At 45.0% G+C, this 23,441-nt stretch overlaps 1 protein-coding gene across 1 annotated transcript in view; it reads left to right on the top strand.

Annotated features, from left to right (window-relative positions):
* The window catches only part of EPB41 (erythrocyte membrane protein band 4.1), a 54,413-nt gene that overhangs the window by 19,866 nt on the left and 11,106 nt on the right, over positions 1 to 23,441 (top strand). Inside the window, exons 11-15 of the mRNA XM_005426904.2 lie at positions 4,804 to 5,009; positions 6,760 to 6,816; positions 6,927 to 6,968; positions 7,722 to 7,784; positions 10,760 to 10,939. Of these exons, the coding sequence (XP_005426961.1) occupies positions 4,804 to 5,009; positions 6,760 to 6,816; positions 6,927 to 6,968; positions 7,722 to 7,784; positions 10,760 to 10,939 (548 nt within the window). The remainder of the gene's footprint in view (positions 1 to 4,803; positions 5,010 to 6,759; positions 6,817 to 6,926; positions 6,969 to 7,721; positions 7,785 to 10,759; positions 10,940 to 23,441) is intronic.

A 23,441-nucleotide genomic window follows, 5' to 3' on the forward strand; every position in this document is an offset into this window, starting at 1 on the left:
GAAAGAGGAGCATCCCTGTGCACCACGGACACCTGCCTGATGGAGCAGGGACTGTATTGCTTTGATCCTTCAAGTTTGTTCTGCAGCCTGGGGGAACCAGGGCTGCTCAGCACCCCATGGCCAGCAGCAGCAGCCAGGCTGTCCCTGCTCCTGGGCTCAGTGCCATCCTGAGCCTGGGTTTTATGTTATGGAGCTGGAGGAAAGGGATGGTTCAAGCTCCATAAGGCAGCAAAGCCAAATTGCAGCTTCCCTGCAGTCTGGGCATGCGAAATTCCTCAGGCACGGTGCACAGCAGCAAGGGAACGAGTGCTGCTGCTTGCCTATTGACCATGCCATTATGACCCCAGATGAGTAGGGAAATCACAGCTGCAGTGCTACACCTGGATGTCAGAGCTGGGAGAAGAGCAGCCTGGGAATGTGACACTCCTGCCCCCTTGACATCTGCACCTTTGCCATGTGGGCAGTCGTTAACCTGTGCCCCGTTTCTTCAGCTAAACGTGCGACTCAAAAGGTTGAGTTCAGAACCATAGAGGAAGAGAAGCAGAAGGAGGTGGTGGTGGTTGAGGTTCCTGAACCAAAACCTGCGGATCAGATCCGAGAGAAGCCAGGTATAGCTGTGGTGGTGGCTAAAACTCTCTGCAGTGCCTTTCCTATCCTCTACATGCTCCTTCCTGACAATTCCCAATTTTCACCAAATTGGGTGGCTTTCTCTCTTCATTTCTTTGCAAGAAGAGTTTCTCAGTGAGAAGAGACACAGCCCGGCTCTGGAAGACTCCTTAAATTTCTACCTTGCACCTTACTCAACTGCAATTCTTGTGGGGAGTTGTGGGGGGATGTGCTGGCACTTGAGAACTCTCTTGTTAAATGTGGGTAGTTTTGTATATATGGATTTGAAAACTTTAAGTTTTCAAGTCTTGATCTTGAAACTTCTCATGAAGCTTCTGAAATTCTTCATCCCAGAATGTCCTTGTCATTTTGGGTTGTTTTTCTTTTTTTTCTTTTTGTGTTTGAGAAATGCTGCCCATTTTGCTCTGTGGAGCTTATATTTCTCTTAGAATAGGTACTATTAATAAATATGAATGTCCTTAAGAGGTGTGTAGGTACAACAGCATGTTTGAATACTCATAAGTGTATCATAGCAGCAGTGTTACAAATATTTGCAGTCTTCATCACTTGGATAGTGACCACCTGTGGTGTGTTAGGGCTGGAGATAATTCACATGCAAATACTTTGGGTGTCCTCCTACCAGCCAGAAGTTTTGACTGCTTTACTGCTTTTGACTGCATGACTGCTTTTCTAGTATCTAGATCAAGTTTTCATGAAGTGTGGCAAACTTCCTCTCTATGGGCATTCCTTGAATCCTGACTAATCAGCATCTCCTGGTGGGGAAAGCCGGATGCTGTAAAAGCAGAAGGTGGGGAATTTCAGACACCAGAGTAGATTTGAAGTTGATCACTCAAGTACACTTAATTAAAACTGCTAGATTTTGGATAGCTTTTTTGTCTGGATGTGTTTTTCCTGGATTTTGACAGCCAGCACCTGCCTCCCTCCAGACTTTGCAGGCAGAGCCCTTCTTAGTTCCACACTCGAGAGCTGTTAATGTGTCCCATGTCTCCTTTTCTGGGCAAGGAGCTCATAAAGCTTATTTTTGTGTTCTTTCCTCCTCTCATTCAATACACTGTTGTGTCTGACAGCACTAAAAGCACTGACACACAGTTCCATGCTGGAAAATGACTACTGAGCTGCCTGCAAACCTCCTTGCTGTTCCCAGCTACTGAGAAGGATCTCCTCACTCCTTGCTGTGGTGACCATCATGTGTTTGTGTGGGTCCTCAACCCCCATTAACACCTGCAAACCTCTTTCTAGCCAAACACACTCTTGAAACTTTTGAAATGAAACCCATTGCAGAGGAGGAAGAGGAGGAGGAGAAGGTAGAGATCATTAAGGTTCCTGTTGTCAAGCCAAAGTCAGTGGAGCTGGTGCAGCCATGGTCAGGTACAGCTGCAGTGGTGTTTGGTGGCCGCGGCTCCTGTGCTGATGCTTCTGGGTGAAGTGATGCAGTGCTGTAGGACAGAGGTTACACTGGTTGTGGTGGTGTTTGTTGGCACTAAAATCACTCCTGGCTTTGCTGCGTGCTGCTTTTCAGGTGTGCTCTGGGTGCAGCGAGTGGGTGCCATGCCCTGGCTGTGTGTGGAAATGAGTGGGCATCTCTTAAAGCTCCTCCCATACTGTCCCTTCTTGTGAGGTTTGTTCCCCTGAGCTGTAGGAGCGTGCAGTGCCTGGAAATCAGGTTATGAGATCTGGGGCTGCTGGAGGTCACCTATATTCTACTTTATTTCTTCACTAGGGAGCTGCTACTTGCCTAGTTGGGGAAGGATGTCAGAGCGACATCGCTGCTGCAGACAGATTCATATAAATCATAATTAAAAGTAGAGTTGATTATTTGTTGCAGGAAGAAGACTTTGAAGCCATAGAGGGAGGTAACTGGGAACATCACATGTTTCCTTGGTTGCTATGAAAACCACTGGAGAACAGTCATTGCCCCAAGGCTGCCAAAGCTCCAGGAACATTTGGACAATGCTTTCAGGCGCTGAGTGAGATTGTTGAGATGTTCTGTGCAGGACCAGGAATTGGACTCAATGATCCCTCTGGGTGTTTTCCACCTCAGCAGATTCCATGATTCTGTATTCCACTGGATATGTGGCAGCAGATCGGACATCAGCTGGTGTCAGACCTGAGCACATCCAAGGCTCTCCTGCTGTAGCTGCCCCTTCTCATCCACCTCCTGTACTTTGCCTCATCCTGGCTTTTCTGCTCCCAGTAGGGACTGTTGGTGAGGTGATGGCCATGCTGATGATGATCGGTCATAGAATTCTGCCATGGTTTGGGTTGCGAGGGACCTTAAAAATCATCTAGTTCCAACCTATGTTTTATATCTCAGTGCTTTTTACTGTGTTTAAATAATGTGTTAAAATAGTCAAAGGCAGTTAATCATGAAAATGTAATTAAAATACAGTTCTGGCAGCCCAGAATTCATTGTTGGATGGCACAGGAGAAGCTTGGTGTCTGTTACTATTTTTCCTGCATGTCTTGAAGCTCTGGGAGAGCAGCAAGAGAGATGGCCCTTTGGATTTACTGGTGGCAGTATTTCCTTTGCTGCTTCCTCTTTAAGGTGGCATTTTAACACATCCATAACTTTTTTAGCCAAATGTGATCTTGGCAGTATTGAGATAAACCCAGTTGAAGAGGAGGAGGAAGAGAAAATGATGGTGGTGAGAGAACTAGAGCCGTTGCCGAAGGAGTCAGGTACCACCGCAATGACAGCTTTGCACTCCCAGCATCCTCCTCATCCCAGCCATCCCTGCCATCTCACCTCTGTGCAACCTTCCCAGCAGCTGTCACTGCTTCCGTGACATGAATACACTGGGACACAGCACCGATTGTCCTTTGGAGAGGATAACACAGTGTCTGGGTCACAGAAATGAAATGCTGTGCCAAGGAGCAGGGAGAGAGTGGAGCTGGCAGTGGTGGGGTGGGTTTTAAGGTTGTTTACAACAGGATGTGGTGTCTAGGAGTTTGTCTTGAAAGTGTCATTTCAATCTCTGGAAATTCAGAAATTAAAAAAAAATTCTTTTTTTAGCCTCCACCTTGTACATTTTTGGCCACATGGACCCCTTATTCTCTCTATGTTTTATTAAGACACAGATGAGATGCTGTTACCTTTTCAGTACAACAGGAATTCTTACTAAGGAGTTGCTTGAAATTACAATTTTTATTTTAACAGCAAATTTTCTGTGAGTGACTGGCTGGACATGAGTGACCTCATGCTGGCTGAAATATGATACACAGTATAGTCCTGTTGCAAACTGTGATTTTGGGAATGTGAGATCATGTCAAAGATATTCTTTTATGTGACAGGGTGTCTTTTTAGTGAAACATCCCTAAAAGCCATCATCAGGAGAACCAAATAGCTTATTATATACCTATGTGCATACAGGAAATTAATTTGGGCTTGCTTTGTCACACAGCTTTGGCTTGACTATTTCCTTGGGGTTGGGCAACTACCTGGCAAATCAGGAACTGAAGTAGGCAGTTAGGTGACTTTGTGTGGACCTAGTGCTTGTATTCACAACTATCATCCTCTGAAAAGATGGTTTTTGGCAGTATGCTGTTCATTTCTGCACTGTCACTGGCCTGGAAGTGCTGGGTATCTTCCCACTGTGCTGCCTTGAAGATATCCAGCTCAGACACACAGTCCCAGCCTGCCTTGAAACCCACTGGGAAGTTGCTGAGAAGTTTGCTGGAGCAATGCTTGTTGATTTTTGGTGGGGGGGGGGGACGAAAGCTTGTGTTTTTCTTCCAGAAGCCATCTGTTTCTGTGTGAGGAGATGCCTATGAGTACATAACTCCTTACGCTGTGTCTTTTCTAGTTGCATTGGAATGGAGTCCGTGTCAGTTGTGTGTAAAGGACCCAGAAATTCATGGCACAATGTCAAAAATAGATTTGCCTTTCTGGTGTGGCTTCTGGTGTGGCAGAGTGCAAGCTTGCTTTTTGTAAACCATCTGGTATGGGGTTTTATTTGATTTTATTTTAAACCATAAGGAAAATAATCTCAACTCTCCTGTACCAAATACACAAGCTGCTTTGCTCAACATCTTTATTTCTTTTCCCTTTTTTTTTCATACTCCTCCTCCTTCTCCCTTTCTTTTTAAATGACAGCACTGTAATTTGGAAAGACTTTGCACAATCCATTGAAAAGTTACCTGCTCTGAACCTTGTCCCTGTCTGTCTCCCATCCTCAGCAGTGGCTGTGATAACCCCAGAGCGGAGTCCCCGGCCTACCTCAGCCCCAGCCATCACTCAGAGCCACCCTGCAGAGCCAGCCCCAGCTAAGTCCAACGTGAAGGATGTGGCCACATCTAAAGTAGGGAAGGAAACAGCAAAATCTGATGTGAGACGTGAAGAATTTCCACTGGAGAAACCTGACGAGCCAGTGGATGCCTCAAAGGTAGGTCCGAACAGAGTCTCTTGGGAAGAGCTGGGCTGGAGCATTGCTCAAGGAAGTCACCCCAAAGCAGCAGCTCTGTTCTGGGTGATGAGGGGTTCATCCCTCATCCTTCAGTGCCGGATGGGAGCAGGCACAGGGGTCTGGGTGCCAGGGAAATCCCAGCTGTGACATTCGGTGGAAGAAGGAGCTCCAAGGCAATCGGGTATTGGTGGTTGTAATCAAAGCAAGTGCAGCCTGCTGATAGATGATTAAAAACACTGGCAAGAGCTGCATGTGATCATGTAACTAGAGTTCAGAGCTCACCCATGGCCAGGCTGTGCCCCCTGATTCCTGGTATGACAGCAGGAGTGAATTCCAGTGAAATCAGTGATAATGGATCTGGTCTGCAGCCCAGTGCCAGAATGTTTTTCGTCTTGATAGGCTTTTGCTGGGAGAGCTGGTAATACAGTGCTGCAAATTGGACTAAAACTTTAGTTGAAAATGGCACTGGTGAGACCTTGGGGAGTTTATTGTTTAAATTCAGTGCTTTTAACCATTATTTGATCTTTCTACAAATGTCTGAGTTCTTTGCTGGGGTTGATACGTGTGTGCTGTTCTAATAAGTTGAAATAATGTGCAAAATTATTGCTGATATTACAGTGTCCTTAATATTCAGCAGATATTACTGACTTATTGAAACCTTACAGTGGTGCAGTGGAAGTGTTTGCCTTGAGACAGTTTCCACATTACTCCAAAATTTAGCTGTTCTCAGCATTGCTGGAGCCACATAATTCTGAACATATCACATAGTGGGTCTTGTGTAAGCATCTCCAGGGAAGATTCCTATTAATTAAGGTTTGGAGATGGAGGTGAAGAAAGGGCAGTTGCTTCAAAAACTTCCATGGCCTGCGTGAACAGTAATTTTTAAATGAAACTGCTGAAGGGAACTTCAGGTTGGCACTGTGGGGTGGGAGTCAGAGCACAGAGATCCTGCCCTGCTGTTCCTGCCCAGCTGCTCCCCCTCCCTCATGTTACACTGAGAACAAGGAAATTTTACTTATCCCATCTTACTTATTACAGGTTTTTTCCTAAATGCTTAAACATTAGATTTTTTTCTCCTTTAAACATAGATGTGGGAGGAAAATGTGAATTTGAACATACTAAATTTACTGTTTCTCCAATGGAGCTGCATCACTTCTTTTAACACCCACTGATGCTTTTGCCTTCAGAGTATGTGGCAATCTAGTTTCCCTAAAATATTTCCCTTAGAGTGTTAAGACAATTTTGGCTCTCTACTTATGGACAGGAAAGAACCTAATTTGTGATGTTAGGCTTGGTTTTGTGGCTATGCCTCTTCTTACTGCCTCCTCCAACATAATACCTGCGATACAACCAATAATTTCTGGTTTTGAGAAGGTCTGTGTTAATTTGAGCATGTTGCTTTGTTTGGATTTTCACTGGGAGATCCAGCTGCAAATGCCATTTGAAAACATTGCCTGACCAGCTACTGCAAGTGGGAAGCCCTTCTTCAGAAGCACTGGAGAGCACTGGTTTCAAATACAAATAATTCTCAAGCTGGAGGAATTATTTAACATGCCGTTGACTAACAAAGTGCTGGGGAGCTGCTGTGTCATTAACCCCTGCCCAGGGCTGCATGTTGGTTTTTGCATGTTCCCCCAGCACTTTATGCAGCTGTGTTTGAAACGAAATGGTTTCTTGAAACAAATCTACTAACAAGAAGTGTTTTTACCAATTTATTTCCTAAATGTAGGTGAGGAAAACACATATTGAGGTCACAGTCCCCACCATGAATGGTGCCCAGCCCCAGGTTTGTGCTAATAATTCAGTTTAGGTTGCTCACTTTTTTTTTTGCCAAGGTTCAATGTAGTTAAATGAACCAACAACTCTTTTTTTTTTTTTATCACTGCCCAACAGCAGCAGCCTGCAGAAAAAGAGGAAGAGCTGATAAGAATGAGGAAGGTTAGCCATTTTACCCTTTCACCAAATTTGACATATCATTCATGCCTATGTAACTTGTTTAAAAAGACAGTGCTCCAATTTCTTCATGGGCTTTGGGTTGGGGCGTTGGTTTTCTTTAAACTGTCAAATACTTGATTTGAAAATTAATAGCTTTTTGTCCCATAGATAACCTCATTGCTGAAATTATGCATGTTGAATGTTCAAAAGAAAGACACGTGTTTTGATTTATTAAATTTCTTCTCTGTAGCAGATTTAGTTAGAAACTAAATGTAGCCTGCATTGCAGGAAATTTGCGAAACAAAAATCAGGAGAAAGCCTCTTCGGTATTGATTAAGTAATAGGGGAACATCCAAGATGGGAAAGTGGTTAAGGTGCAATTGCTGTGCACGTTGTGCTCGTAAAAGTTCCCCCAGGCAGTGCAGCCTCGAACTCAGGGGTGGGCCTACATCTCTCAGGAGTGTGGTGTGGTGACTGTGCGAGGCTTCCACAGAAAACCAGGAATTGTGTCTTTGTGGCCACAGTCAATGTCCCCTGGGAGCTGTCTCTTTAAAGGACTCATTACATCTCCCATTCTCCATGAGCCAGACCCCCATTCCCAGCGGGAATTCTCACCCCATGCTGCCACAGCGCTGCACTCCCAACGCTGAGTTAACTTTTTAATTTGCCGATTTATCAATCCCACAAGACCAACGTTTTAATTTTTTGTGCTTTTTTTGTTTTGTTTTGTTTCCCCCTTTTCTTTCATTTTCACAGAAGAGATCAAAGAGGCTAGATGGTGAAAACATTTATATCAGGCATAGCAATTTAATGTTGGAGGTTTGTATGAACTTGAAGCTTTTTTTGAGTTGCATTTGCTAAACCTTCTGCATCTGCGCTGAACTTCTTCCTCTTCTGCTGCTGCCCTTGTTTTTGCATGCTCTTGCATGAAAGACCTTTTGATTTGGTTGATTTTTTAATTATGCTTCTGCATGGTGACAGTAAACATGATGATGTGCAGGCCTTCTTCCTTCTTCCTCTTCTGACTTTCATTCTCTCATAATACCTCCCCAAAATACATGATTGGCAGTGCTCAGATCTGCTCTGAGACCCACTGGCTGCTCAGTGGGTCATGGATTGTAGTGCTGGGCTCAATGACCAGTTTTTCACTGCTTGAAACAAATTATTTTCCTGCGGGAAAAGCCTGTGAAAATATAAAATTTAGGATAAGGTGCTGGTGAAGTTGGGGCAGATTGCCTAGAGCAGCTGTGGCTGCCCCTGGAATTGTCCCAAGGCCACATTGGATGGGGTGTGGAGCAAGCTGGGATAGTGGAAGGTGTCCCTGCCCAGGGCAGGGGGACAATGGGATGGGCTTTAAGTTCCCCTCCATCCCAAACCATTCCAGGATTCTGTGAAATTGTCATCTCTATGATGTCCAGGCCACCACAATGTCTGTGTTGCTTCAGGCAGAAGGGATCTTTTTGGATGCTGCAGGGGTGTTTGCAGCTTTTCCATCCTCTTCCCAGCCATTTTTGGCCTTGCAGCACCTCATCACCCCTGGGCCCCATCCTGCCTCAGTGCCAGGTCCCTCTGGATCTGATAGACAGGCTCAGTGGTCACGAGTGGCTTATCCTTCCACATTACAGCTCCTCCCTTTGCATTTGGGAGCCCTTTCCACTTGTTTTCACCTAAGCTCAGTCTCAGAACAGACCATGCCAATCATATATTTTATTTTCTTCAATACACTCTGTTATGGGAGATGTTTTGTGGCTTCTGATACTCTGGTCCTGTGTTACATGTTTCTACTCAAACTTGCAGCACCAGCAGCTCATAGGGTTTCCCTGGTGATATCTCTAGAAAGTGGAGTGTACTAACTGCCTTCTCATCAGAATGTTCAAAGTATTGCAGCTTCTGTGTGGGTTTCTTGGGGTTTGTTGTTTTTTGGGGTTTTTTCTTTTTGTGTTTGTTTGTTTTTGGTGGTTTTTTTGTTTTTTTTTTTACTGCTACAACATAGAGCTTTGAGTGACAAATGAAGGGTCTGCACATGATAGGCAGAGTTCGGCTGCCACCGGAGCGCTCTGAAGACCACGCCTGTTGCTTTTTCACCCAATTCAAACAGCTCCAATTTCCCAAGCCCAAACAGAGCTTTGTCATTGCTTCTAACCTCTTTTTTCCCATCAGTGCAATACTTGACTCCAAGCCCTTTCCGTCTCCACTCCCCTTCCCACAGTTCTGTTGCAGGTGCTCCAGCCCTCCCCTACAATCAGGCTGACCCAGCAGCTCACCCCCTTTATTCCCTTTATTTTTTTAATCCATGCACTTGGCAGATCAGATATTTTCCTGGCAGACCTCACCCTCCTGAAGCTGCCTGGTGATTTTACTGAAAGCCTTTTTACGCTCCACGTGCACCAGCTTCCTGCAGAAAGGGTGAAACAGGAGGAAAAGGGTGACACTGAGCAAGCTGGTTCCTTGAGGTGCTTCCCAGACCCAGCTCCACATAGCTCCTTGCGGCTTTGGCTCCTCTGCCAGCCCTCCCAGGCCCTGCTCCTGCGCAGTGCTGGAAAGCCAAGGTGGTTCTTCTCTCTTCTCTGAGCCAGGAGCAGCTGTAGGGTTCTTGGACCAGGCAGGGATTTGCCCCAGAGTCCACAGCAGACTCATTTCTACTTTTTTTCCCTACCTAAGAAGCACTTGCCTTATACTTTCATCCAGGAAAGAAGCCAAAATTTGTTATTTTCCCCCCAGAACTGTGCCAAAAAAAGTAAATATTGTTAAAGAGGCATGTGGGGTTTAGCCCTTTGGGGAGGGAGGGTGGTGTGTCCTCGGTGAGCTGCAGGAATGGAGATTTTTGGGAGGGCCCTCCTTTAGGGATGCATTTGTTGTCCCATCTTCTAAAATCAATGGGCTGAGTAACACCTAAAAGCACAGAAAGAGTGAGATTTGGTGATGCTTTTACTGACCTTGATTCCCCCTTTTCTTGCTGCTTTTTGGCCCCATCCTGAAAAGTTGTTTGCTGTCTGCAAAAGCTTTCTTTTCTATAGCCTCTGGTTTGCTTGCAAGGAAGAACTATTTTTAACAAGTTGACTTGCCTTGAAGTATGTGTGTTTATGCTGTAAACTGGCATCACACAGTAAAAATCTGACTTTTTCCAGATGAAAAATTTTAGCAGGAGTTTCTTGATTGATCCAGCATAAAATAAATTTTCAGTTTGATTTTTTTCCCAAAAAAATTATCTCATCTTTGCTTCTGAAGTCTAAAACTGCCTATGATAGCTCCTGGAGGGATGAGATGAGAGGGAGTGGAAAAATTGGTAACGGGATGTTCTGGAAACAAAAATAATTTCTGCTAGGAAAAAAGAGAAACAGGTATGAAGCAAGTAAATAAAATTGAGAAAACATTTTCTTTATCATCAATTGTATTAATAACTGGAAATACTCAGGCTAGCAGAGGGTAAAGAAAGCAAACCCACAAAATTTAAAGATGTTAAATTAAATAACCCAAAGAAACATAGTTTGGCAACTTTAAAAAATCCTGTTTAGGGAAAATCCATGATATTCCAGCTCAGCTGTCACCTGGTTTGGTGTAGCTTGAGATGACCACTGGCATGTCCCACTGCTGGACAAGACCCTGTGCTGCGGTTGCAGTTTATCCTAATTAAAAAAAGAAGAGGAGAGAGGATGCTCCCTTTGTGTGTTTGCAGTGTGAGCATAGTTTGGGAAGTTGTCAGTAGATCTGCTGAGTGCAGCTTTGCTAAGCACAGCTTAGGCAGTTCCAGGTCTCTCCATGTCCCTTCACTTATCCTGTCCTTTTGCTGATAGGATCTAGATAAGACCCAGGAAGAAATAAAGAAGCACCATGCCAACATCAGTGAGCTGAAGAAGAACTTCATGGAGTCTGTCCCAGAGCCTCGGCCGAGTGAGTGGGACAAACGTTTGTCCACCCACTCCCCTTTCCGCAGCCTCAACGTCAACGGGCAGATTCCCACGGGAGCGGATGGAGTGAGTACCTCGGCACGGGCTGTTCCAAGGGCAGCATTGCACTGTGGGACTCAGCTCCCCTTAGCTTCTGCTTATTTTCAGTTTTAATAGTTAGAATTGACTTGTAACATGTAGAATGTTCTCTGAGAGAATCGAAGCTTTAGTCATAGTATTATAAAAATGTGATTTTTTGGTAGAGAAGGATGTAAGAATTCCTTAACTGGTATTGATGCTACTTTTCCTAATGTTGCTGTCAATGTCAGATGCTAGAGAGCACTTCCCATGGCTGGTTTGGGGACTGGGTCATTCCTGGATCTCCCCAAAATGTGGAAAAAACCCTGACAAACCCAATATCCAAAGACTTAAATTATTACTTCAGAGATAACATTGCAGATAACCCAGCGGAGAAGCACTGGGATGGGATGATTTTTCCAAAATCACTTTATTCTCCAGTTTATCTGGTATGTCATTAGGTTTAGACTTGTATTAGGAACTCCAGGTGCTGATCTGCTATGGAGGCTTTGAGAAGACTTCTTGGGTGGCCACAGCAGGGCTGTTCAAACACGATGAGAATCTCCCTTCTTCCAGGAACTGTGTGTTAGTAACCACATATACTCACAGTTTCTCTGTGATTTCCTTAAAAAGGTAATTTTTCAAGGAAAAACCAGTCACCAGCTGGTTTCTTCTTGGCTAACAGACACCTTTGTGTCATACTGGTGGCAACTGGCTCGTATTTGGAGTCTGTGAGTAAAACTGTAGTTAGTGCCTGTGGTAATCAGTCTTTTAAGTGGTAAATGCAATTTTTTATTGCAACAGAAAAATTGCATCCTGACTGCAAATGGTGGTAATTGAAGACTCTCTTGGTTGAAAGCCCAGTTTTTCCCCTTCCTTCCCACAGCCCTGCAGATGAACTAGTATTTCATGTTCAAACAAGGCAGATACTTATTAATCAGGAAATAATCTTTCAGTAGATGGAGGGTAATTGTAACATGTACAAGGGGTTTAACACCAAGTTTACTACAGGCTCCTCAAAGCTTGGAGTAAAGCCAGGACAGCTAAAGGGCTTTTTGCCTACTAGAAAAATGAGATCTCCAAAATGAACTTACTCAGGGTTGATTGTTGCAGAATCTCAGAATGGTTTCGATTGGAAGGGAACTTAAAGCCCCTCCACTCCCACCCCTGCCATGGGCAGGGGCACTTTCTGCTTGTCCCAGGTTCCTCCAAGCCCCATCCAGCCTGACCTCGGACACTTCCTGGGATCCAGGAGCAGCCACTGCTTTTGTGGGCAACCTGTCATTGGGATTACCCTGTTTAACACATGGATAGACTTTGCCCTCTGTGGCTGAGCCTCAGCGTAGATTCCTCAGGAGTGTGGGCAGCAGAGCTCTGCTTAGTGCCCAGTGGGTGGGACAGAGCTGAGGCTCTCAAGCTCTACAACTGCAGTTCAAGAATGTTATCCTTGGTTTTTATGAAGAATTTCTTGCAAGGTGACCACACTGAGACCTTGGAGGGCTGCTGGTTACCATAACTGGATGGTGTGGGCTTGTCCCTCCTAAGGTGGCAGTGGGTCTGCAGCACTGCAGAATTGGTGTCAGCCCTAGATTTGCATTTCTGGAAGTTCCTTCTTAATCTGGTCCTCTTTGAAATGATCTCACTCTGAGGTTGCTATGTCCTGCTATGAACCTCCAGAAATGCATCTTCTCCAGGCACTGACCAGGGAGAAAGTTTTCCCTCATCTGCATGTGTTGAAAGATCATAAATCAGATGGTAATTAAGGATTGTAAATCATGGTGCAAAGCCATTGCTCCTGTTCATGATGGTGCTTTCACCCTGCCTTAGTGGCTGAAGGGTTTTTTGCCAGGGGCCACTTCTCTGCTATTCCTGTATGTTTTGTTATGATACAACTGAACCTTAACACGCTTTGTGTGTCCAGGTCAAGAAAGTCACTGTCCCATCTTCTGAGAGACAGGTTGGTGGGCTTGAGGTAAAGCTGCTGCTGTGATCTGTGCTTCTGAACCAGACTTGCTATTGCAATGGCACCGAGCAAAAACTCAACAGCAGCTGCTGGATAACTTTTTCTTTTTTGGCTACATGAAGTAGTTTCATAACTCACACCCAGAGGACTTTGGCACTGCTGCAGCTTTTGCAGCTTTCAATTTTTGCTTATTTTGGTGCATGGCTGGTTCGAAAAAGCTGCATGACCAATATAACCGTGTATTCGGGGACAAAAACAATTCTGAAAATTTAACTGTTCCCTGTTCTTTTTATGTTGTCTTTCTTTCTGGTTTTTTTTTGTTTGTTTTGGTTTTTTTTGGGTTTTTTGTTTTGTTTTGTTGTTGTTGTTTTAATGATCATGTTACTCTTGCATCTTACATTTTATTTTGCTGCCCAGTCTCCCAGCTACTTTCTCCCAAACTCTCACCACTTAGGGGTGTGCAAAGAACCAGTCCCAAAATACCGCACTGACCAGCGGAGGTTGGCTCAGCTGAGGGAGCTAAGAGCCAAGTTTTTCCTGTCCTAAGTACACTTGGGTTTGACCAGGGCTGGCAAACTAAAGGGATGTAGACATACTGAACAGCAACATTCCCACAATCTTTCCTTTCTTCAGCAGAAGTGCTGAAGCCCTTGCATGGTCCTGTGTGCTGATTTACTCATTCTGGGTTTTTATCATTCTTTAAACTCCAGAAACAAATATGCTAAAACACAGAGCAAAATTCCAGGAGTTTGTACTGCTCCTACTGCCACCCTGCCCGTTCCATGCGTGGGATTTTTAAGATTTACAGTTTTTCACTTGTTCAATAGAATTTTCAAACCAGCTGAAATTTTGATACTCCGGTCAGAACTTTAAAAAAATGTTTTTTATCTGCTCTTCAGTCTGGCTGTTCCATGGGATTTTCCAAATGCTGGGTTTTAAGGGCACTGTAGATTAGGAAGCTGTCAGAGACCACATTTTGTACTGCACCATTCCTGTTTCAAATGCTTCAAATGTTTTTCTCACCATTCCAATTCCAAAACACTCTGGAAGATTTTGGGCATCCACTTTTCTGGGAGGGCAGGCATCAAACACCCATGATCCTGATGCAGATGTTGATGAGTTCTGCAGAGAGAACATGGTTCTATAGCTCCAGGGCTGGTGTCACGCAAGCCACCAGCAGCTCTGCTCCCCAGGGCAGTTTATTTTATGTTGAGAAGAGCTGCCCTAATGCTTTGCACATCTCCAAGTGTCATTTTGGGCACTTTCCATCTGTCATTTTTGTTCATCTCTCTCTGTCTTTCTTGATCTTCTACCACGAAAGCAGACACGGGAACGGCCTCTGTTAGTACAGGATGAAGACAAACTAAAAGAGCAGGAGATACCTACTGAGACAGCCTTTCCCCGGCCAGCAAGTGAAGCAACTCTTCCAAAGGTTTCTATTGCAATCCCTGAAGAGCAGAAATCACTCAAAAAGTGTCAGCTGTACTCTAGCATTTTTCCTTCTCCACGTATTCCCTTTATGATGTCCTTCCTCCTGGTTATAGCACTGACTGTTTGGTGGCTGCTCTTTCTCTGAGTGGCAACAGGGTCATGTTGAAACCTCAAGACCAAAGCTCCTGAATTTCTGGGCTGTAGTCTCTGCTGCATCTTCTTTGTCCTGGTTTTTGATCTCCGTAGTGGGCTGTCCCTGGGAGGGACACCCCGTGACTGTCGTGTTAATGCCGCTGTGTGTCCTTGTGTGGCTGTGATGGGACCTAGCAGGAGTGGTCGTGGATTGCCAGGTCCATTCTGAAGTTTCCTATGGTGCAAAAGCAAATTCTTTGAATCGTGTTCCCAACTGCTGTGGGAGAGCAGATGGGTGGAGGAAATCCTGAGAGGAGAGTCTGGTTTCCCAAGCCCCTGAAGACTTCCCATAGGAATTGCTGGAGAATTGCTTTGAAGCTTGTTGTTTTAAATGTAAGATATTCACAAGCTGAAGAACATTTGATGCTGATCTAAAATATGCTTTACAGGAATCTGCTGAATCACAGAATCCTGGAATGGTTTGGGGTTGGAAGGGCCCGTAAAGGTCATCTCGTTCCCCCTCTGCTATAGTCAGGGAACCTTCCCCTGGACCAGGTTGTTCCAAGTCCCATCCAACCTGGCCTTAAACAATTCCAGGCATGGGAATCCACAGCTTCTGTGGGCAACAAGAGGTTGACTCTCTAGGAAGAACATTGGAATCTAATCCATAAACACTAAATTTCTAGGAAACTCAGATTGGCACTTAAATAAAAAGTACTGGTTCTCACTGCTGCTCTTGGTAATAAGTTAGGGACAGGGTCTGCCTTTCATTTTCTAGTGGGGGAAGCCTGTGACAAAGTATCCCAGCTTCCCTCTCCACCCCTATTCTCACATCCAAGAAAATACATAGTGTTACAGGAGAAAACTCGTTGCAAGGAGATATTTATTGTGAACATGGATTATTATTTTTTTTTTAATCTGAAGGACTTTGTGCACTTGGGATGTGTTTTATTTAATTTGTGTGGAACTAACTGATGCATGTTTGCTTAGGTCACAGGGATGGAGTTACCTGTTGTTTGAACATTCTTCCCTCTGTTGGCAAGTTGGCTTGGCCACATAAGGACACACTTCTAATGTTAAAGCCCTCGATTGTTTTTGACTTCTTTAACCAAACTGTTGCATGCCGCTCGTTGTTTATTGCCTACAATGTGTCTGGATGATGCTCCCATTTATCCAAGTTATCCTGCCTGAGCTGTGCAGGCTCCAGCCCAACTAGACTGAGCAGAGCTGGTTTCTGAACTGGAGGGAAGGTGGGACTTCGTGTCTAAGGGGTTTCTTTTCTGTAAATAGTAACAATGGGGCTGAGCTGAGCCCCCCATTTCTCCTTTCAGCACTAATCTGTGTTCTCCTGTGTCCACTGCAGGACTGGACTGGACACAGTCACTCTGAGAACACCCCCCAGTGTCACCAGTGGTGGCAGCTGCTGCAGCAGCATGGAAGAGAAAGGAGCAGGCCTTTATTACATGGACTAAAATGTGTGAATATATATAAATACCTGTATTTATAACCCTTTCTAGATCTGTATCTGTGTGAACAGTATTATTTAGGAAGCTAGCAGATAAACTTGAAGGAATAAGGCAAATATGGCATGTGCTGTCTGGTCCGAGGGTCTGTGGGGTATTGTGGGCCACTCGAGCCCCCTCTTGCTCTTGAGGTACAGGTTGAGGTTCTAAATGCTGTCTCAGAAACTTAGGTTGCTAGTGAAACCCTTTGTTTTAATCCCACAGGAATCCTTCCAATTCGTCTTGTAACCTGCTCCGATTAGTTCACCAGTTTGTGCCTTTAGGACTTTGTTTTGTGAGGATGCTGATTTTTCATTGGAAAATATTCCTCCCTTTTCAAAACACTGCCTTTAATACACAGTCTTCCTCCTTTGGCACTAGGAAGTGTAGAAGTCTGAGGCTTGTTGTCCAGGTGTAGTCTGGTGTGAAGGAGGGTGCTGGCAGGCTGTGTCCCTGAATCCTTGGAGCATCCCTAGGAATGCGCTTGGACTCCAGCAGACCTGATGTGGAGTTTAGGAAGATGGAGGTGGGCCCTGGAGAGGAGAGGTTTGGGAGGATGCTGGGATGCCATGTGCTGTGCAGAAAATGCAGGGTGGAAGAAGTCAAGGGGTACTTGTGGTTGATATTCCCTGCCTGCATCTCTTTCCCAAAGTGTTAGCAGTTGTGATGAAGAACAGGGATTGTTTGTTTTTCCCAGCCTGGTGTGAAGAGGAAAGAAACAAGAGTTGTTTGGATCTCTCCGTCCATTTTCTGTCCATATTTCCTGGAGTTTGAACACAGGTGCTTCCTTCCCAAAGCCATTGCTTGGGATCACTGCCTGGGATGCTGCAGTGAGCACTGCTGAGCTTACTGCATTTCTGATCCAGTGACAAGAACTTGGAAGCCACGCTGGTGACTTTGGCAAAGCCATGGTTTCTATAGTTCTGTCACCCATTTTCAAAGGACCTGAATTCTAAAACTTTTTGTCCAGAGCAACCTTAGGCCAGAGTGCTCAGGGTGTCTCATCCCAGTGGGATAAGAGATAGGCTCTGTCATCTCTACCCAATTCTTTAACTCTTTAATTCAAGTGGTCTCTTTCTCTCTTTTTAAATCTTGAGATAAGGCTGGTTGTCATCAGCAAAAAACCTTGGAAACTTTACACTCTGAGAATGCTCAGGAACATTTTTGGAATTTATATACCAATTATCACTGCAGAGTATAAAGAAATTGAACAAATGCTTTCTGTATCTCTGGCAGTTTAGAGACCAGTTATCCATATTCATCCAGGTAGATCTGATCTCTCCTGAGAGAGGAGGCCTGTAACTTAGCAGGAACAGAAACCTCATCTGTCCAATGCCCCAGGGATGTGCCCACTGGGCTACAGACCCTCTCCCAGGCGCTCCTCTGCTTTTTTCCCTGTTTGCTTGTGATGCGAAGGGAGTGACAGTGCATGGCAATCCACGTAAGGTCTCATTCCTGCACATTCTGTATCCCGTTTGTGCACATTCCATATCATTTACACCTTGGTGCTCTGGTTTCCCCCTTTTCCCATGATGTCAGCACAGGATGCAGCACCGAGCGGAGGATTTTGTGAGTCCTGCTGTCATCCCTGTGCACAGGAAGAGCTGATTGGCTCTAGTGCTGTTTAAAGGCTGAGATCTCAGGGGATCTGTAAAAGAACCAATACATGAACTTCATTCCTATTTTCCTCAGGAACAAACTTGATGGGAACACCAGCAGCTCTTGCCTGCCTGCCCCGACACTGGCACCCATTGACACGGGGATTCACACACTCAGTTCAGCCTGGCTGGTGCAGTGCCAGGCTATGAGTGATGGAGGGCTGAGTTATCCCTCCTGCAGGGAAGCTGTAAGTGTCTGCAGCATGTAACCATATCCAGGTTGGCATGAGAAATCCTGGCTTTTCAATGTGACCTGCTGCAGAAAATGTCATTCTGGTGACTGGCACACTGGTGACACAGGCAGGATAAGTCTGCCAGAAGTTTTGTCCAGTGTTTTGTGGTGTGGTCACTCAGCTCTTTGATGCTCTTTGATGTGTGTAGGATCCCGCTGGGAGCTGTAGAGGGTTCAGTGATTCCCATAGCGATATTGACCGTTGGCTTCATACCCACTTCCTGAATCTCCTTACCCGGATTCCACCTCTTTTGGACACCACCTAAAACACACAGGAGTTTCTTGTGCTTTCTTGCTTTAGGAGAAAGTGGAGACCAGTATTCTGAAGCAGCAGATGTGCCAGAGGCAATTGCTTGGAACTCAGATTCAGCTCTGAGGCTCTGCTGGGTGTGGGGCTCTGTGTGTGATGATATTGAGGTCTTCACTGCTGTAAAACAACATCCCTTTTCTTTTTCAACTGCTGAAAGGGAGCAGATAAAGAAAGGTGTTGCCTGCATCTCCTCCCACCTTCTGCCTCGCTTGGGGAGTGATGGAAGGTGAGCTCCATGGGCAGCTCAGTCAGGGCAGTGTTCAGCCAAGACTGGCTCCCCTCTCTTGTGGTTTTTCCAGTAACTAGTGATGACTCTGAAGAGTAGGTATTCCATATCTCCCTCCTATTCTGAAATTATCAGTAGAGGATGATTTCCTCAGCACGAAGGGAAGTAGTTTGTGTTTGGAGGAATGAGGCTTGGCTGTACCAGCAGCTCCTGGGAAGGTTATCATAGAATCATGAAATACCCTGAGTTGGAAGGGACCCACAAGGATCATCAGGTCCAGATCCCAATGGTTATGGGCAAATTCTTTCACTTCACAGCAGTGTTAGTAATTTATCACTCTGAGAATTGTTTCACTGGTTTATTGGATTTTCTTTTTTCCTTGCCATGAGTTGATGGTGCTTATTCTGACCTATGGGATGAGGGAGGAAGCTTTCTGGATAAATTCAGCCCAAGAAAGCGTTTTGGATTCATGCAGAAGCTCCTTGGTCTATACTTATTGGTGGGTGACGCTGGAGAACCTGACAGAGGTGATTCCTCTTGTATCTGTGTTTGCATCTGTTGTGGTTTGTGGGGCTGGAGAGAAAGTCAGGCCTTGGTTTGGGCCTCTTTGGGATCTTTTAGCAACAGTAGACAGTCTTGTTAGACTAGTCCCGTGGGGACTAGAAACACTTTCTTTTTTTACCTAAAATGCTCTTTTGGAACACTTTTTTGGTTTTGTATTTTTTCTCAGATTTTTCTTTGTAAATATGTACATTTATCCATTAATAAATGTTATTGCAAATCAGATTTTTCTTTCCACTGCTTATTAACCAAAAAAGCTATATATGATCTGTGTTAATGACTTCTTGAACTAACCTTCAGTATTCCTTTCTCAAAGCAGGAGCCATCAGGCTGAGTCATTGCTGATGGCATTCAGAGTGTAGGGTCTGTTAGACACTCTTGGGTGTGGGCTGGGTGCTCCTGGGGAGAGGGAGTACACAAGGCTGCAGCTCTAAGATCTCAAACTGACCAGAATAATTCAATTGAGGATTAAATCCAGCTTGGTTTAAGACAGGCTTTGTTTGCAGGAGTCCTCTACCAAGTGCTTAATGTCACTCTAGCACCTTCTCCCTCTTCGCTTTGGAGACTGTGTGGTAGGAAAAATCAATTGCAGAAAGTTGTTTTGAGAGCAGAAGTGAGGCAGGTTCTGCACAACTACAAGAACCTCTGTCCCACCCGGTGTGTTAATCTGGGGACAAAAATGCTCCTTTTGGGTTTTGTAAGTGAAGTAACCACATTCCTAATGAACCACTGTTCCTCAGCTCAGTGATACAACACGAGCTTCTGGTGGATTTTTTCTGGTTGAAGCTCAGGTTGTGTTTTGAGGTCGTGTCAAGAGTCAATTTTAAGTCCTGAGTTTTTCAAGATTACAGGAAGGCAGATCTGGCTGCTCACAGTGCCAATTCCTGAGATGGGCGTGGCATCAAGGCAGAGCTGTAACTTCATGTCTTGGTTTGAGAAGACAGGTGTCTGTTAAGGAAGGCAGGAGTATCCCTTGAAATGAGAAATGTAAGCCCTCTCCCTCCGAATTATTCTAATTTTGAAATTAAGAGGCTCTCAGGCCTCTTAATATGGGAGTAGGAATAACAGTTCTTTATTAGAGAAAAACTATATATTAAAAAAATAAAGATAAAAATAAAAATGCAGTAATACAAACAAAGCCTGCCAGAGTGAGAGCAGGCCCTGGCACGCTGTGGCTCAGGGGGTGGCACAGCCCCATCCCATGGGGGCTCAGCCCTCCTGCAGTGCCAGCTGTGCTGCTGCTGGAGCAGGGATCCTGCACAAGGGGGGAGTTTTCCTCTGCAGCTCCAGGGCTGCTGCAGATGGGCCTGGGCTCCCTCTGGCAATGCAGGGCAGCAGAAAGCTGCTCCTCTGGCAATGCAGGGGGCAAAGGCTGCTGTGCTGCTCCAGGCTCAGATTGGATCCAGGTAGGAATGCTTGGCTCCTCCCCTGGGCGCAGCATCTCCCCATGGGATGCTGGAATTGGATCAGCCCTGCAGGGACACTCAGTGGCCATGGACAGCAGAGATCTCCTGGAGGGAGGATTGGCTGTGGGAGAGATCAAGAAAACTGCCCCAAGAACAGCAGAGAACTGCCCCAGCTCTGACAGGTGGGGCCGGAACACACAGCCCAGTCACCTCTTGCAACCTAAGACACCTCATTTATGGAATGAGGGAAGTGGAATGAGCAGCACAAAATTGATGGCATTTATAAACACTGACTTTATCCCCTCTTTTCACCTGCTGCTGCTGCACTAAGGCAGCTGTTGCAATGCCACTGCTTTGTTCTCTGCAGAGGGATTTTGGAATAAAGAGCCCTTCATGCGACAGTACCTGTCCCACAAAAGAGATGGGAAGGAGACCAGGGGGGGTGGGCAGAGGAATCATATTGCCCAACAACCTCATTTTGATCATTTAAGTCTTGATCTTGAGGTTGTTTCATGTTGCCCAGACTTTGATACAATGATTGGAGGTAATTGCTCTGTGTTGTGTGATACATTGGATTCTTGTTCATGACAGAGTTTACTCTTTCGAAGGTTTGGGCGCACAGTGTGCTTTCTAGCATTACTTTAACTTTTGGTCAAAATCTCTTTTATCTGTCTGTCATCTGAGTAGGCTGGTCAGGATGTTGTGATCAGATCAATGGCAGTGAGAAAATCCACTGAAAACCACAAATCCATAGGTAATGTCCATCCTTTTCAATGCCAGGGTGTTTTGAACAGCTTCTGAATATTTTAACTTTTACCTTAAGGCAAAGCAGTTTGGTAAGGCAGTGGCGGGTACTGTAAAATAAGGATCTCTTGTTTTCTGCTTTATAATATTTTTTACCCAAGTGCTTTGCCAGCTGTGAGATTGAGCATCAGTTGATCTGGGAGCGCTCTCTGGTGAGTGTGGTTTGCTGCAAAACAACATCATCTCCTTGTGCATCCCTAGAGAGTCACTCTGAGCCTGTGAGCTTCTGTGGATCCTTGTTTGGGGATAACCTAATAACAGCGTCAACAATTCCATTGCCATGCTGGAAAAGAACAGGACTGAGAAGTATTAACCAGCTGGGATTCCTAGCCTTTCATGTGGTGGTTGTAGGTAGTTAATGTGCACCATAAATTCATGGTTTTAGCAATTTTTATTTAATATTAACTGGGAGTTGACATAATTTTAGCACTCCTTAAGTTTTCTGCAGGATAGTAGTCTGATTTGGGACGGGAATAATGGAATATTCAACATAAAAAGCAGCATGAAAAAAAATCTACTCTGACAACACAGGGCAACTGAGTCATACAAATAGATACTGATCCAAAACAGCAGAGTCTTGAAAAAATGCAAGTAAACAAATTTATACAAAACCACTTTTTGAGAAAAATAAATCCTTTTGGCCACTGGTGTCAAACATGAAATTGAGCCTGTTATTAATTTATCCCCAGTCTGAATTATTGTGCATCACTTCATTGCAATGCTTCAGCCGTATCTTCAGAGGCACAAAGATTTGTATTTGAAGGGTGGTGCTTTAGTTGCATTCATGTCTGGGTCAGTTTGTTTCTTCTGGGGCATTGCATCCTGTCCTGTATTAAATTTACTCTGTGTTTGACTGCTTTGTGCTTGATTTAGGCCTTAGTGGTTTGGGGCTATGTCCCTGGAAATGAGTAGTTCGCAGTCCAGGCACCTCTCAGGTTTCCTGGGTCTCAAGGTGAGCTTGGAACTCTGCAAATCTGAGCCCTAAATAGGTATGCTTTGACATTTGCAATTTTAAACAAATCTTGATAAGATCAGAATTTGTAACAGATGCTGAAATTCCTATGGGGGAGTTTTACATAGATAACTTTATTTAGAAATTAATACCTTCCCATTAGTTTATCTTCTTAATAATAGTAAGTGGAATAGGAAGGCAAGGCAATAAGTGTTTCTGATCAGTGTATCTTATCAGGATTTCATTCTGTCTTTCCAGCTTGCATGTTTGCTGCTGCACTTGGCTCTACTGGTGATGAGAATACGCGCGGCACAGGCTCCATTCCAGCTCTCCCTTCCTTTTTGCATCTGTCATACAAGATGCTTCCAAATGCAAATTATTTTATCTGTCTGTGAAAGGGAACTGGGAGGTTGTTTTGAATGTATACAGAGTTTTGCCTTTTAAATACATCAGTGTTTGTGTAGCTGCTTAATCTTCTTTGTTTTATCTGTGATTCTTCTGTTGGCTGAGTAGTGCTCCAGCTCTTACATAAGGAAATCTCACTCCTAAGGCGTGTTCCATTAAACCCCAGAAGATGAGCTGTGTCTTCTCAAGGTCCCATGAATAATTTGTAAGGTTTAGCATCTATAATTAAGGGAAGGTCAGCATATTGGCAGTATATAAATTCAAGTTTTAAACCAACAAGACATGGCTCTACACAGCTGACATCCCATTCATGTTCTGTTTTGTGGAATATTGCAATGTTGAGTCTTGCATTAGGAAATGAGGGTGGGATCTGGATATGATATCATAGAATATCCTGAATGGGAAGGGACCTGCGGGGATCAACCAGTCCAGCTCCTGGCCCTGCCCAGGCCCCCCCAACAACTCCCCCCGGGCATCCCTGGAGCTCTGGCAGCCTCGGGGCCGTGCCCATTCCCTGGGCAGCCTGGGCAGTGCCAGCACCCTCTGGGGGAAGAACCTTGCCCTGAGCTCCAGCCTGAGCTGCCCTGGCCCAGCTCCAGCCGTGCCCTGGCTGCTGTCCCTGGCCCAGAGCAGGGATCAGAGCTGTCCCTCGGGAGGAAGCTGCAAACTGCCTTGAGGTCTCCAAGTTTCTCCTTGTTTGGAGAAACATGTGGAAGGGTTTGGTTCAGAAATAGCCTTTCCCTGTGAGCACAGTCTGACCTGCCCATCTCAGTGCTCTCCCTCCATTCGTATTAAATGCATTTTGCTAAGCAATATCCCAACAACTTAAGACAAGCAGAAGAGGCTGGAAATTCTAATAAATAGAAATCTTACAGCTAATGTGTCTACAACATACAGAAGCAGAGAACTGAAAAATACCATGAGAAATA

The sequence above is a fragment of the Geospiza fortis genome, unplaced genomic scaffold (assembly GCF_000277835.1).
Source record: "Geospiza fortis unplaced genomic scaffold, GeoFor_1.0 scaffold32, whole genome shotgun sequence".
Classification (NCBI taxonomy): Eukaryota; Metazoa; Chordata; class Aves; order Passeriformes; family Thraupidae; genus Geospiza; species Geospiza fortis.